The following is a 14,682-nucleotide window of genomic DNA, read 5'->3' as shown; positions in this document are numbered from 1 at the left end:
ACTGATAAAACACACACAGATTGAAACTGAAGGGATAGAGAAGCATTTATCATGCAAATGGATGTTAAAAGACAGCCCAGGTAGCAATCTTTGCATCAGACAAAACACACTTTAAACAAAGACTATAACAACAAGAGACAAAGGGCACTACATAATCAGTAAGGGAAAGATTCAACAAGAAATAGCAATTGTGAATATTTATGTACCTAACACGGAGGCACCCTAATACATAAAGCAACTAATAACAAACATAAAGGAAGTAATCATTAGGAATAATAGTAGGGTATTTTATTTATTACTTTGACAAAATGCTTTTTCCCCCCCTCCAAGTTTATTTCTTTATTTTGAGAGAGAAGGGATGAGCATGGGAGGGGTAGAGAGAGGAGAGGCAGAATCTGAAGCAGGCTTCATGCTGTCAGCACAGAGCCCTATAGAGGTCTCGAACTCATGAACCATGAGATCATGACCCGAGCCGAAGAGTCGGATGCTTAACCAGCTGAACCACCCAGGCACCCCTATTTTATTTATTTTTAAAGTTTATTAATTTAGTTTGAGAGAACGAGCGAGTGAGTGCACACCTGAGAGCAGGGGAGGGGCAGAGAGAGGGAGAAAGAGGATCCAAATCAGGCTATGCACTGTCAGCACAGAGCTGGATGTGGGGCTTGAACTCACGAATTGAGATCATGATCCTAGCTGAAACTGTTAGATGCTTAACTGACTAAGCCACCCAAATGCCCCAATAGTAGGAGACTTTAATACCCCACTACATCAATGGACAGATCATCGAAACAGAAAATCAAGGAAACAGTGGCTTTTTGAATGATATACTTGACCATATGGATCTACCAGACAGATTGTAAAGAATTCCATCCTATAACAGCAGAATACACCTTCTTGAAAAGTGGAACATTCATATGGTAGGCCACAAAACAAGTCTTAACAAATCTGTCATACCATGCAACTTTTCTGACCACAATGGTAAGAAAGTAGAAATCAACCACAAGAAGAAATCTGGAAAGAACACATGGAAGCTAAATAACAAATTACTAAAGAATGAATGCGTTAATCAAGAAATCAAAAAGGAAATCAAAATATACATGAGACAAATGAAAATGAAAATACTGCAGTCCAACATCTTTCGGATACAGCAAAACCTATTCTAAAGAGGGATGTTTAGGGGCACCTGGGTGGCTCAGTTGGTTAAGCATCCAACATTGGCTCAAGTCATGATTTCACAATTGGGAGTTTGAGCCCCACATTGGGTGCTCTACTCAGTGCAGACAGAGCCCACTTCAGATCCCTCTCTGCTTCTCACACGCACACTTTCTCAAAAATAAATAGATGTTTAAAAAAAAATAAAGAGGGATGTTTATAGCAATGTAGGTCTACCTCAAAAAGAAAAATGTCAAGTAAAAAACCTCATCTTATACCTAAAGGAGCTAGAAAAAGAAGAATAAAGCCCAAACCAGTAGAAGGAAGTAAATAATAAATATTAGAACAGAAATAAAGAAATAGAAACTAAAAGAAACAATACAATAGATGAAACTAGGAGCTGGTTCTTTGAAAATATCAATGAAATGGAAAAATCCTGGAGCACTTGGGTGGCTCAGTCAGTTAAGCATCTGACTTCGCCTCAGGCCATGATCTCATAGCTCGTGGGCACAGAGCCTGGAGCCTGCTTCACATTCTGTGTCTCCCTCTCTCTCTGCCCCTCCCCCACTCACACTCTATCTCTCTCTCAAAAATGCATAAATGTTAAAAAATTAAAAAAATTAAAAAAAAAAAAAAAGAAATGGACAAATCTTTAGCCAGACTCAAAGAGGGAGAGAGAAGTAACCATCAATGCCACAGAAATACAGAGGATTATAAGAGGATATTATGAAAAATTATATGCCAACAAATTGAACAACCAAGAAGAAATGGATAAATTGCTAGAAACACATAACGTGCCAAAACTGAATCAGGAAGAAATGGAAAAATTGAACAGGCCATTTCCAACAAACAAATAGAGTCAGTAATTAAAAAACTTCCAACAAAGGTCTAGGACCAGATAGCTTTACAGGTGAATTCTACCAACATTTAAAGAAGAGTTAATACTTATTTTTCTCAAACTATTACGGAAGATAGAAGAGAAAGGATAGCTGCCAAATTCATTCTATAAGAGCAACGTTACCCTGGTATCAAAACTTAAAGATACTACAAAAAAAAAAAAAAAAAAAAGACTGACAAGCCAGTATCTCCCATGAATGAAGACACAAAAATGCTCAACAAACCAAACACAACAATACATTAAAAAAATCATTCACCACGATCAAGTGGGATTTATTCCTAGGATGCAAGAACAAATTAATCTACATTATACATCACCTCAATAAGAGAAGGAATTAAAAAAAGATATGATCTTTTCAACAGATGTAGAAAAAACATCTGGCAGAGTACAAAATCCATTCATGATAAAACCTTCAACAAAGTAGGTTTAGAGGGAACATACCTCAACATAATAAAGGCCATATATTAAAAACACATAGCTAACATCATACCCAATGCAGAAAAACTGAGAGCTTTTTCCTAAGATAAGGAAGAAGAAAAGAATGTCCACTCACAGCAGACAACAAAAAGAAATAAGAGGCATCCAAATTGGTATAGAAAAAGTAAAACTTCTAGTACTTCCAGATGACCATGATACGACATACAGAAAACATTAAAGACTCCACCAAAAAATACTACAATGATAAATTACTTCAATAAAGGCACAAGATATAAAAAACAATATACAAAAATCTGTCCAATTTCTATATACTTATAGTAGAAAGAGAAAATAAAAAACTCCCACTTACAATTTTACCAAAAGTAATAAAATACCTAAGAAACTTTAAACAAGGAGGTGAAAGGCTTATACTCCGTAAACTATAAAACACTGATGAAAGAAACTGAAGAAGGCACAAACAAATGGAAAGACATTTCATGCCAATGGATTAGAAGAACAGATATTGTTGGGGCGCCTGGGTGGCTCAGACGGTTAAGCGTCCGACTTCGGCTCAGGTCATGATCTCACAGTTCGTGGTTTGGGCCCCGTGTCAGGCTCTGTGCTGACAGCTAGCTCAGAGCCTGGAGTCTGTCTTCGGATTCTGGGTCTCCCTCTTTCTCCGACCCTCCCCGGCTCGTGCTGTCTCACTTTGTCTCTCAAAAATAAATAAAAAGCATTAAAAAAAAAAAAAAAGAATAGATACTCTTCAAATGTCCATGCCACACAAAGCAATCTACAAATTTAATGCAATTCCTATCAAAACACCAACATTTTTCACAGAACTAGAACAAATAATCCTAACATTTATATGGAATCACAGAAGACCCCAAATAGCCAAAGCAATCTTGAAAAAGAGAAACAAAGCTAGAGGTGTCCCAACTGCAGGTATCATACTATATTACAAAGTTGTAGTAATCAACAGAGAATGGAACTGGTATATTAACCTGTGACAGAGGCAAGAATACATAATGAGAAAAAGACTGTCTCTTCAACAAATGGTGTTGGGAAAACTGGACAACCACACGCACGCAAAAGGATGAAACTGGACCAACTTTCTCACATCTTACACAAAAATCAACTGAAAATGGATTAAGGATGTAAATGTCAGACCTGAAATCAAAAACCTGGAAGGGAGCAGAAGCAGTAACTTCTGACATTGGCCATAGCAAGATTTTTAAAATAAGTCTCCTGAGGGGCACCTGGGTGGCTCAGTTGGTTGTGTCCCACTTTGGCTCAGGTCATGATCTCACAGTTCGTGGGTTCGAGCCCTGTGTCGGGTTCTGTGCTAACAGTTCAAAGCCTGGAGCCTGTTTCAGATTCTGTTTCTCCCTCTCTCTCTGCCCCTTCCCCACTTGTGCTGTGTCTCTGTCTCAAAAATAAATAAACTACAAAAAAATTAAAAAAAAAAAAAAAAAAGTCTCCTGAGGCAAGGGAAACAAAAGCAAAAATGAAGTATTGAGACTATATCAAAATAAAAAGTTTCTGCACAGCAAAGGCAACAGTCAATAAAACTAAAAGACAACCTACTGAATGGGAGAAGATATTTGCAAATGACACGTCTGATAAATAGTATCCAAAAATATTAAGAACTTCTATAAACTCAGCACCCAAAAAATAAATAATTTGATTTAAAAAATGGGCAGATGACACAAACAGACATTTCTCCAAGGAAGACATCTTATTCAGATCACTAACAGACACATGCAACTGGTGTAGCCACTGTGGAGAACAGTATGAGGTTTCTCAAAAAATTAAAAATAGAGTTACCATGTGATCCATTAATTCCACTACTGGGTATTTACCCAAAGAATATGAAACACTAATTTGAAAAGGCATATGCACACCTGTGTTTATTGCAGCATTATTTATAATAGCCAAGATATGGAAACAATCCAAGTGTCCATCAAGAGATGAATGGATAAAGAAGTGATCCGTATATACAATGGAGTATTACTCAGTCATCAAAAAACAATAAAACATTGCCATATGCAACAACATGGAGGAATCTAGAGGATATTATGCTAAGTGAAACAGTCAGATAAAGACAAATACCATATGATTTCAATAATGTGGAATTTAAAAAACAAAACAAAGAGAAACTGAAAAACAAGAGAGACAAACTGAAAAACTATAGAGAACTAACAGATGGTTACCAGTGGGGAGGGGAGTGTGGGGAAGGTGAAATAGATGAAGACAAAGAGTACACTTATCACAGCCCTGCATAATGTACAGAGCTGCTGAATCATTATACTGTATACCAGAAACTAATAACGCTGTATGTTAACTATGATGGAAGTAAAAAAAAAAAAAAAAAAAGTTTCAGTAGCTATCTAAATAAAAAAATTCATTAACTAATTTAAACAAAAAGTAATTGAGTTCTAGGCCTACCATTAATTTTATGTGGAATATTCATATTTGATAAAAGTCTAGGTGTCTTTATTCTCTAGTCATGTATTAAGAAAATTACATACAAGAAGTAGTTGACTGCTATCCTAGAGAAAGCACTAATTACACAAATTATTCTTTTCATTTTTCTTCTCAATTTTCAGGTTTACTCTCTTAAATGACATTTCTAAGAAATTTCTTCACGATTTGATAGATCTCCCCATTTTTCATTCTTAGTAGCTATAGCTATGTGTCCAAAGAATACAAGGATGGAAAGAATCAGACTGTAAGTACTGAAAAGTTATCTCATGATGATAAATTTAAGATAGCCATTATTATTACTATTTTTAAAGTTTATTTATTCTGAGATAGAGTGAGAGAGAATCCCAAGCAGGCTCTGTGTTGGAAGTGGGCTCGATGTGGGGCTCGATCTCACAAACCCTTGAGGTCATGACCTGAGCTGAAGTCAAGAGTCAGAGGCTTAACCGACTGAGCCACCCACGCGCACCACGATAGGCATTTTTAGAGGCAGTATGATGATGCCATGGTTGGGAGCATGGGTACGGGCTGAGTGGGTCTGGGTTCAAATGTCAGCCCCACTACTTACTAGTGAGATGAGGGTAACCAATCTAGTAGCTTTGTGCCTCGGATTTTCCACCTGTACAAACAAGGATCATTAAGTAGTAGCTAGCTCAAAGCTTGTTCTGAGAATTGAATTACTATACAAACAGGTCTCAAAAAGACTGCACATTTTAGTACGGACTACATTTATGTAATGATCACTACCACCAGAAATACTTTCAGATCTTTGGCCCAACCCTGAGTGAGTGGTTCAAGAAAAAGAGGCTGTAAATGAGTTTGACAGTCTTCATAAAAAAGATTCCTTATGAAGCAATACCTTAAATGTCAGAAGTCAGACAAAAGTGATGGTGTAAATTACCTCGGTCACTTTCAGGCTCTTGGGTTTCACTGTTATCCTGTGTCCTCCCGGAATTCCCCAGGGTAGGCTTGGGGGCTGACACACTTACTGACGCCGAGTGAGCTATCTGTGGAAAAGGTCCAGGTAAATGGGGCGGTGTCGGCTGTCGGGGCTGGTAAGGCACACCTGGTGGGCAAACTCGGGAAGAAAGCTGCTGCATGGCAATCATCTCTGGGCTGTCCATCATGGAGTCCCCTCCTTGCACCCCCCGCAGAGCCTGGGAGGGTGCTCCAAATAGAGAACTTGGTGTTGGGGTTGAAGGTGGCTGTAACCGAAGTCCACCAGATTTACAGGGTGGTCGCATATACCCTGAAGAAGCAACTCCATGAGGTAGAAAGCTTGATTGTTCAGTCCACTGGTTTGGAGGGAGAGGAGGTCTCATCACTCGGGAATCCATCATATGACCAAGAGTGCGAGGCTGTTGAGAGGGTCCTGGCCCCATGGGGGACTTCTCATCCGTGCCCAAGGGTCCTGGGTTTGTAGCACCATGGTTCCCGTTCCAGACAGCAGAGTGTACTCGATTCAGGTACTTGTATGATCGGTACATGTGGCTGGGAGGAATTTCTGAGCTTTCAGGAAAGTCTGGGGGTCGGCCTGGAGCCCCACCATGCCTGGGAGGAATAAATCCTGACTGGAATTGAGTTGGGGGATAAATATTTCCATCCTGACTGGGGCCACCCATCTGCCTAAGCTGCAAGGATCCAGGATGTGATCCTATGTTAGTAAGGTGTGTCAGTCCCCCACACACTGGCTTCTCTTCTGGGGTGCCCAGCCTGGGTCCTCGGTGATTGTTAACTCCAACTGGAGGCTGGCAACAAGAAAACAGAGGAAAGCAATGTTCAACAGATGCATAGAATACGTAATATCCTTAATCTATTATAACACACCCTATAGAATAAGAGATAATGAATTAAATTTAACCTGGGAAGAGACTAGATTTCCGAAATTTATCTGTGGAACCCTTTGCATCTGCACATTCTGAGCACCAGGGTGCTTACCTGCATGGCAAAAGGCTGATGCTGCTGTATAGGCTCTCCAGGGTGTGGCTCTGGGACTCTAGAGGAGACATATAAATTGGCAGGATCTGATCCTCGAAGAGGGCCAAATGTTCCTGGTACTGCTGGCCTCTGGATGGTGTTGAGTGAAGGCAAGGGAAGAGGCAAGGAAGAAAAAAAAAGGACAGAAGACATTAGGTAGAAAACAAGGGTGTTCCTGCACATGGATGTACTGGTAAATAACACAGACCTTGAACAACTCGGCATGGGGCCAAGACAGGGAAGCACACCAGCACGTGGGCCACCCAGACCAGGGCTCGTTCCTGGGCCCAAAGTCATCTCTTGTTGTAGGACAGACAGACTGGTGTTTCTTAATCTCGTTTTCATCGTTGCTTCCTTCCCCAAGAGCCTCTTAGGCCAATTTTCCCCTAACTGCTCCCCAACATGTAATTTTAATGCCATAGATATGCTATGCATTTTAAGTACTGTATGTATTTCTGCCCTTTGTACACAAAGAGATTTTTAAAATCACAGTTTTTTGCCTATACTGAGAGTATGTCAGATTGATTAAGAGAAAGGAGATCTCGAATAAGAGGAAGAATGAAGAAAGAATGGACAAAAGAGAGAAGAAAAAATCGTCCATATACAAAAAAATTATTTTGGAAGAGGAGCCAATTAAAAGGCTCTTTTTGAATTCACCAAGTAGGAGAAACCACAATAGACTTTTAAGCTACTCCTTACCATCTGGTTTAAAAGAGGTGCCTGGTTGGGCATCCCCCCATAATGGAGGGAACGAGAAAAGCCCCGGCCGTTTGAGGTGCTCCCCTCCCGAGGGAGCTGTGTGGAACTGCTGCTAGGATTATCCCCAGAAGAGGGAGCTCGGCGTGCAGGCGGCAAGGACTTTCCTCCATTCTCCACTGGCTGCTGTTTCTTGCTGGGCCCTTCGGAATCCCTGGAGCGGGTCCAAACGTGGCTTCCGCTGCTTCTCCCAGCCCGGCTCCGTCTCTTCTCTCGCTTTTCATCCTCTCTGATCCAAAATTCTTCATCTGTGTCTCCATCTTCACCAGGAAAATGCTTCATCATTGCCCGATGAAAACACCTCTCTAAATTATCAGACATCTTGGTATATTCTGTGGGAAGATACAAGGATTGACTTCCAGATACAGCTTATACAGGACATAAAAAACAATTCTCCTATCAACAAACAATAAGAGATGCTATTTGGGTAAACTCTTGAGCTTAATTCGGCTTGAGTGCATATTATGTTGTACAGCTGTTGTATGGCACGGTTTTTGTCTGAAGAGGCTCTAGGCTGTATGGTTGGAATAAAACTCTAGGACTATTACCTTAAATGAGTAAAAACAAAGGCTAAAATGCAGAATTATTATATATAGTGACTGTATTTAGTTAGAAGCTGGTTCGTGGGTTTGAGCCTAGTGTTGGGCTTTTTAAAAATTATTTTTAAATGTTTTTATTTATTTTTGAGAGAAGAGAAAGACAAAGCATGAGTCGGGAAGGGGCAGAGATGGAGACAGAATCCGAAGCAGGTTACAAGCTCTGAGCTGTCAGCACAGAGCCTGACATGGAGCTCAAACTCATGAACTGCAAGATCATGACCTGAGCCAAAGTCGGAGGCTTAAACAAGTGAGCTACCTAGGGCCCCCAGAAGCTTAGTTTTTAAACTAAAGCATTTGAGGGGCACCTGGGTGGCTCAGTCGGTTAAGCATCTGGCTTCAGCTCAGGTCATGATCTCATGGTTCGTGGGTTTGAGCCTAGTGTTGGGCTCTGTGCTGACAGCTAGCTCAGAGCCTGGAACTGCTTCAGAGCCTTTGCCTCCCTCTCTCTCTGACCCTTCCCTGCTTGTGCTGTCTCTCAAAAAGAAATAAAAAACATTAATTAAAAGAAATGGAAACTAAAGCATTTGAGCTACTCTCTGGACTTCTCAAGATGACTTAAAAATCTAGGGTCGAGGGGCCTGGGTGGCTCAGTCAGTTAAGCCTCCAACTTCGGCTCAGGTCATGATCTCACATTCGTGGGTTCGAGTCCCGTGTCGGGCTCTGTGCTGACAGCTCAGAGCCTGGAGTCTACTTTTGATTCTGTGTCTCCCTCTCTCTCTGCCCCTCCCTGCTCATGCTCTGTCTCTCTCTGTCTCAAAAATTAATAAAAAACATAAAAAAAAAAATCTAAGGTCAGTCTCATCAGTGGTTAACTTGCTGAGTTAGGGAAGTAAAGTACAAACTAAGCCCAGCCTGGTCTTTAAGATAATGAAACCTGAGCCCAGTTAGCTGCCAGATATTCTCTCTTGTCACACAGGACAGGAGTGGTTCTGGCACATACTGTGTAAGTGGTTAGAATGGCTACTCCTGTGGCTTTTAATGTACACTGTGTTCATAGCCCCAAAGAAAGGTCTGAATCATTTCGGAAAGAGGTGCACTTCTATTTTTGTGTATTTCTAAAAAAGAAGGCATTTTATTCTTGGTTGAAAGGTTTAATAAGTGTATCCACAGCAAACTCCTTCCCCACTTACCACTACTTTCCCCATTGTATTTTCGGCAATTCCTGAACATAGTCTTCATGTCATTTACAAATTCCTCCTTGGTACAGTATAAACCTCCATTCAGTTTCTTCTCCATGCTTGAGATATCCATGGGGACCTAAAATAGGACACATTAAATTACAACATCCTGGAGAAAAATCATCTCATAGTCCATGTGAGGCAGAAAAATCATGCCAGTATGAGATGATCAGGAGCAGGGCATATATCCAGCAACCCTGATTTCAAGAATAGGTGAACTTAAACAAAACAAAAACAGCAACAAAAAAATCAGGAAAGAAACACACACCATAGAAGGTATACGGTAAAGGTAGCCTCTACCTTAATAATCTGGTAATAGTTTGGGGCATAAGATTCATCTACAGGTTCCAAAAAGGGCCAGGAATCCTTGTGAGCCTTTACCACATCGAGAACTGAAAGCCAAAGAAGAGACCTTAATTAACGCACTCATACAAGAGTATTTGTATCAGAAACAGTAATAGCTGAGAATGGGAACTAACCTTTGTACATGGCAGTGAAGTCATCATCCAACTCAAAGCTGTGAATCATAAAATAAGAAACAGTAATTTTGACAACCTTCTCACCTTAGCTCTCTTACTTCAATCACAGACACACAGGTGATTGTACCAAGGTTTGGAATAGTCTCAATAAACTGTTTTAAGGTAAGTTTGTAACACTGATAATCTCCAGAAAAGAATTGTGAAGATGACAGGTAATAAGCTTAAGCAAAAAAGGGAGTATCATTCTCCTCATCTATAAAATGCTGGGGCTGACGGAGACGACCCACAACTTCATTTATGATTCTGTAATGTTAGTTATTTAATAGCACATTATTTCTTGGGTCTTTATATCACCCTAATGAATATTTCTATAATTTCACTAATACAGAAAGGCATAAAGAAGAATGAAAAGCTTATGAACACTGAATATTACCTATCACACAGGGTTGTTTTAAGAATTAAATGAGCAAAGTGCTTATTAGCACAATCCCTGAGTGGTGCCTAAATGTTACTGGTTTTACTACTGTTAGTATCTTTAAATACTCACAGGTCTTTAGTCTTTTTTTCTTCTCTCATGGGGGAGTTAGGGTCCAGATGGGAAAGTTCTGGAGGGAGCTCCTTCCCTTGAGCCAGTAGCCATGCCCTTTCTTCCCTGAGCTTTCTCCTCTTTGCTCGATCTACAATGAACACAGTGCATTACCATACAAGTGAGGTAAGTATTCTTTAGATGATTGGATTATATGTTAAGTATTTTGAGAGAAAAAAGAAACAAAGATCACCAAAACAGTATCATAAAATTATTTTTGCTTCTTTTGCCATTCTCTTTTAATAATTAGGATGATTCTATAGAAGCAATGCTTTATGAAAAATATAAAAATGTGGAACTCATTTCCTTTATGCATAGTGAGATCAGGGTGGGCAGTGGGATGAGGCTGGGATGGCAAGCCCTGGGATGGAGAGGAAGGAACGGGCAATACTGGAGACAGAGTTAGAAGAAAAAGGAAAGGAAAAAAATACAAAATTCAATGAACATTATCCTTCTTTTAATACCTGAAATGTTTCCTAGTTCTCTCGGAAAAGCAACATCCCTTTTTAAGGAGCAGATTCTCAATCCAAGACATATACAAGATTTTATATGCACATCTAAGTACTCATGGTTTTGCATTTAACAAAGGTATCCTTGCACACCAATGGTCTTTGCTCTTCAATCCACCCCCACCACTGGCAGCTGGCCCCTACCAGGCCAGTGGTAATAATAAATCTGGCTGGGAAAAAGAGAAAGATGCCAGCTGGAATGGGCAAAGATCTGGAAGGCATGCATGACTTTTTTTCTGGCTCAGTCACAGCCATGAGAAACACACTTGGCATTCCATTAGTCTGATGGGACACTCAATGCCAGCAGGGGACCGGAAGGTCAGGAGTAAAGAAAAGAACCAGGAAGATAAAGAACACCGTCAGAGAGAAAGACACAAAAATGGAAGGGAGAAGCCAGGACAGATGTTCCATTTTCTTACCCAAGAGACTGTCTCCCCATCTGTCCTCCACTGTGAGTAGATGATATGACTCTATTAATTGTGTTTTTGTTCTTAAATTATTCACTTATAAGCTTAAATCTGTATCTGCTTTAATTAGTGAAAGGTACGTAGCTATTGATGACTTCTAATATTACTTTTAAAAAATGATTTCAAGATTAAAGAAAAAATGTAATTAAGTTAACGAATATCCATGAACCTAACAAACTGGCAGAGTTTAACATTTTTGTTTTATTAAATACAGTATTTCACAGCTTAATAATCCACTTTCCAGTTGGCTGCAATTTGTTTGCATCTTGTTAAATGATATGACAATTCTTTTAACATGTCTTCTCATGCATGTGAGTTCTTTAGGGTGCACACCTAGCAGTCAATTGCCAGATAGTGAACTTTATCAGGCATTGTCAGAGTGCTTTCCAAAGGCGCATGGCTATTCTTTCAACAGCAATTTAACTGTACTCACACTCACTTGGTATGATAAAAGGAGCATTTTTGTCAAAGTGCTGAGTATTGATAAGGAATTTTGATGTTTTCATTTGCATTTTCCTAATGGAGTGATTCTGAGTGTATTTTCATGTTTACTGACCACCATTTAGTGTCCTTGTGTGAATTTCCTGCTTATATACTTTGCCCCTTTTCCTTTGGGTTGCTGCATTTCTAATTTAGAGAAATGCTTTTAATAATCTGGATAATAAGACTTTGTTGATTATGTGTTAAAATTATCTTCTTCCAGGGCACCTGGGTGGCTCAGTCAAGCATCTGACTCTGGCATAGGACATGATCTCATGGTTTATGAGCTCCAGACCTGCATCAGGTGAGCCCCTTTTCTCTCTCTCCCTCTCTCTGCCCCTTACTCACTTGCTCCCTCTCTCAAAAACAAAAACAAGCAAACCTTCCTTGACTTTATGATGTTTGTATCACATGTAAGTTTTGAACAATTTGTGTAATCAAACACCAATCTCCCTCTTTACAGATTGTGCTTTTTGTACTTATAACATTCTTTTATATTCTGACATCCTGAAGATATTCATCTATATTGTCATCAAAATGGTTTGGGGCTTTAGTTCATCTGGAACGTAAATGGGAAGCAGGGATGTAATTTTCTTCGTCTGATCAGTACATAATTGTATTGGTATCATTTACTGAAGAATTCATACTCCTTCTCAAAGCCTGTTGCCTTGTAGTTTACTGGCTCCGTCTCTATCTCTATGCCAATACCATTCTCTTTTTTTTGTTTTTATTTATTTTTGAGAGGTAGAGAGAGACAGCAGAGTAGGGGAAGAGAGAATGGGGGACAGAGGATCTGAGGCAGGATCTGTGCTGATGGACAGCATCCAGTACGGGTCTAGAACTCACAAAACAGTGAGATCATGACTTGAGCTTAACAGACTGAGCCACCCAGGTACCCCAATACCATTCTCTTACTCCTGTTAACTTTTATTTTGTTATCCATGAAATTAGTGTCCCCACCATATTGTTTTTGGAAATTATCTTGGTCATCTTTAGCTCTTTGCTCTTCTGTGTGAAATTTAGGAACGTAAAAGGGTTTATTTAATACCAAATATTGGGTCAAGGTCAAACTTTCCCTCTAGTGCAATAATATTTTAAGTTGGTTTGTTCAAATCAAACCTAAAAAGGTCCATATACTGCATTTGTCTGTGTCTAAATTTAGCTGAATTTCTAATAATGTTCCCTCCAATTTATCTGATAGAGAAATTAGGTTATTTTGTCTGTGTAACTCCCTGCTTTCTGGATTTAGCTGATGGCATCCTCACTGTGGTATAAAGGTGTTCCCATACCTCTTGAATTTCTGTAAATTGAGTCATATCTGGAGGCTTTGATCAGACAAACATGTTTCATTTTTTGGGCAATATTATTTCATAGATGATGTTGTGTATATCCTTTTTCACTAACATCAGCAGACAAAATATCTACTTATCTGTCTTTTGTGATTTTCTATTACATCAGTGTTACCTTCATCCATCCATTACTCAGGTCATCGGTCTTTCGACTGATGATTAACTAGAGTTCTAAGACCAAAACTAATTATTTGTGTGAATACTTTCACACAGAGAAGTTAATCCATTAAATACAATGGATGTGTTAGGGCAGGAGTTTGCAAACTGAAAACTACAGTATGTAGGACAGTTAGGTGATTGTTTTTATAATTAAGAAAGAAAAGAATGGAAAAGGAGGAAAGAATGAAAGATTAATGGGAACACAGCCCCATATTATCTCTAAGCTTAAAGTATATACTATCTGATGGTTTACAGAAAGTTAGCTGATTTCAGGGGGACTGGATGGTTCATTTGGTGGAGCACAGGGCTCTTGATCTCTGGGTTGTAAGTTCAAGTTCCACGTTGGGCATGAAGCCTATTTAAAATAATAAATAAATAAAAATAAAAAGCTTTATATTCTAAAACTTAAAAATCTCATTAATTATTTGCATATTCTCACATACAGTCTGTAAGACTTTCTACTTTACTAGGTCTGAAAATAACAAGTTGTCCTTAAACTCCTAAGGTAATCGCTGATTTTTATAAAATATCACTGTGGGGCACGTAGGTGAGTCAGTCGGTTAAGCGTCTGACTCCTGATTTCAGCTCAGGTCAATGATCTCATAGTTGTTTTCTCTTCTTCCTTTTTTCTTTTCTTTTCTTTCTTTCAGTTCTTTCCACCAGTGTTATCATTTTTTTAAAATGCTTATTTATTTTGAGAGAGAGCGAGCACGGGAGGGGCAGAGAGAGGGAGACACAGAATCTGTCAGCACAGAGCCTGAACCCATGAACTGGGCGATCATGACCTGGGCCAAAGTCAGATGCTTAACCAACTAAGCCACCCAGGTGCCCCATGATCTCAGCTTTTTTTTTTTTTTAATGTTAAGGGAGGGGCAGAAAGAGAGAGGGAGACACAGAATCCGAAGACAGGCTCCAGGCTCTGAGCTGTCAGCACAGAGCCCAATGCGGGGCTGGAACTCATGAACCGTGAGGTCATGACCTAAGCCGAAGTCGGACACTTAACTGATGGAGCAACCCCGGTACCCCGATCTCACAGTTCTTAACATCAAGCCCTGCATCTGGCTGACAGCATGAAGGCTGCTTGGGATTCTCTCTCTCCTCTATCTTGCCCTTCCCTACTCCATGTGCACACACTTTCAAAAATAAATTTTGAACTTATTTCGTATTTTTTGTTCATTTTCTTTTTTCAGTG

At 39.6% G+C, this 14,682-nt stretch overlaps 1 protein-coding gene across 1 annotated transcript in view; it reads right to left on the bottom strand.

Annotated features, from left to right (window-relative positions):
• The window catches only part of LOC115304136 (cat eye syndrome critical region protein 2), a 151,608-nt gene that overhangs the window by 8,821 nt on the left and 128,105 nt on the right, over window positions 1-14,682 (bottom strand). Inside the window, exons 10-16 of the mRNA XM_029954178.1 lie at window positions 10,488-10,617; window positions 9,941-9,978; window positions 9,762-9,853; window positions 9,414-9,540; window positions 7,628-8,016; window positions 6,890-7,018; window positions 5,853-6,699 (exon numbers count right to left, since the gene is read on the bottom strand). Coding sequence (XP_029810038.1) covers window positions 5,853-6,699; window positions 6,890-7,018; window positions 7,628-8,016; window positions 9,414-9,540; window positions 9,762-9,853; window positions 9,941-9,978; window positions 10,488-10,617 — 1,752 coding nt within the window. The remainder of the gene's footprint in view (window positions 1-5,852; window positions 6,700-6,889; window positions 7,019-7,627; window positions 8,017-9,413; window positions 9,541-9,761; window positions 9,854-9,940; window positions 9,979-10,487; window positions 10,618-14,682) is intronic.

This window comes from Suricata suricatta, chromosome 10 (assembly GCF_006229205.1).
Source record: "Suricata suricatta isolate VVHF042 chromosome 10, meerkat_22Aug2017_6uvM2_HiC, whole genome shotgun sequence".
In the NCBI taxonomy this organism is placed as follows: Eukaryota; Metazoa; Chordata; class Mammalia; order Carnivora; family Herpestidae; genus Suricata; species Suricata suricatta.
The sequence above is the reverse complement of the archived record's forward strand: the minus strand, read 5'-3'. Positions and strand labels throughout refer to the sequence as shown.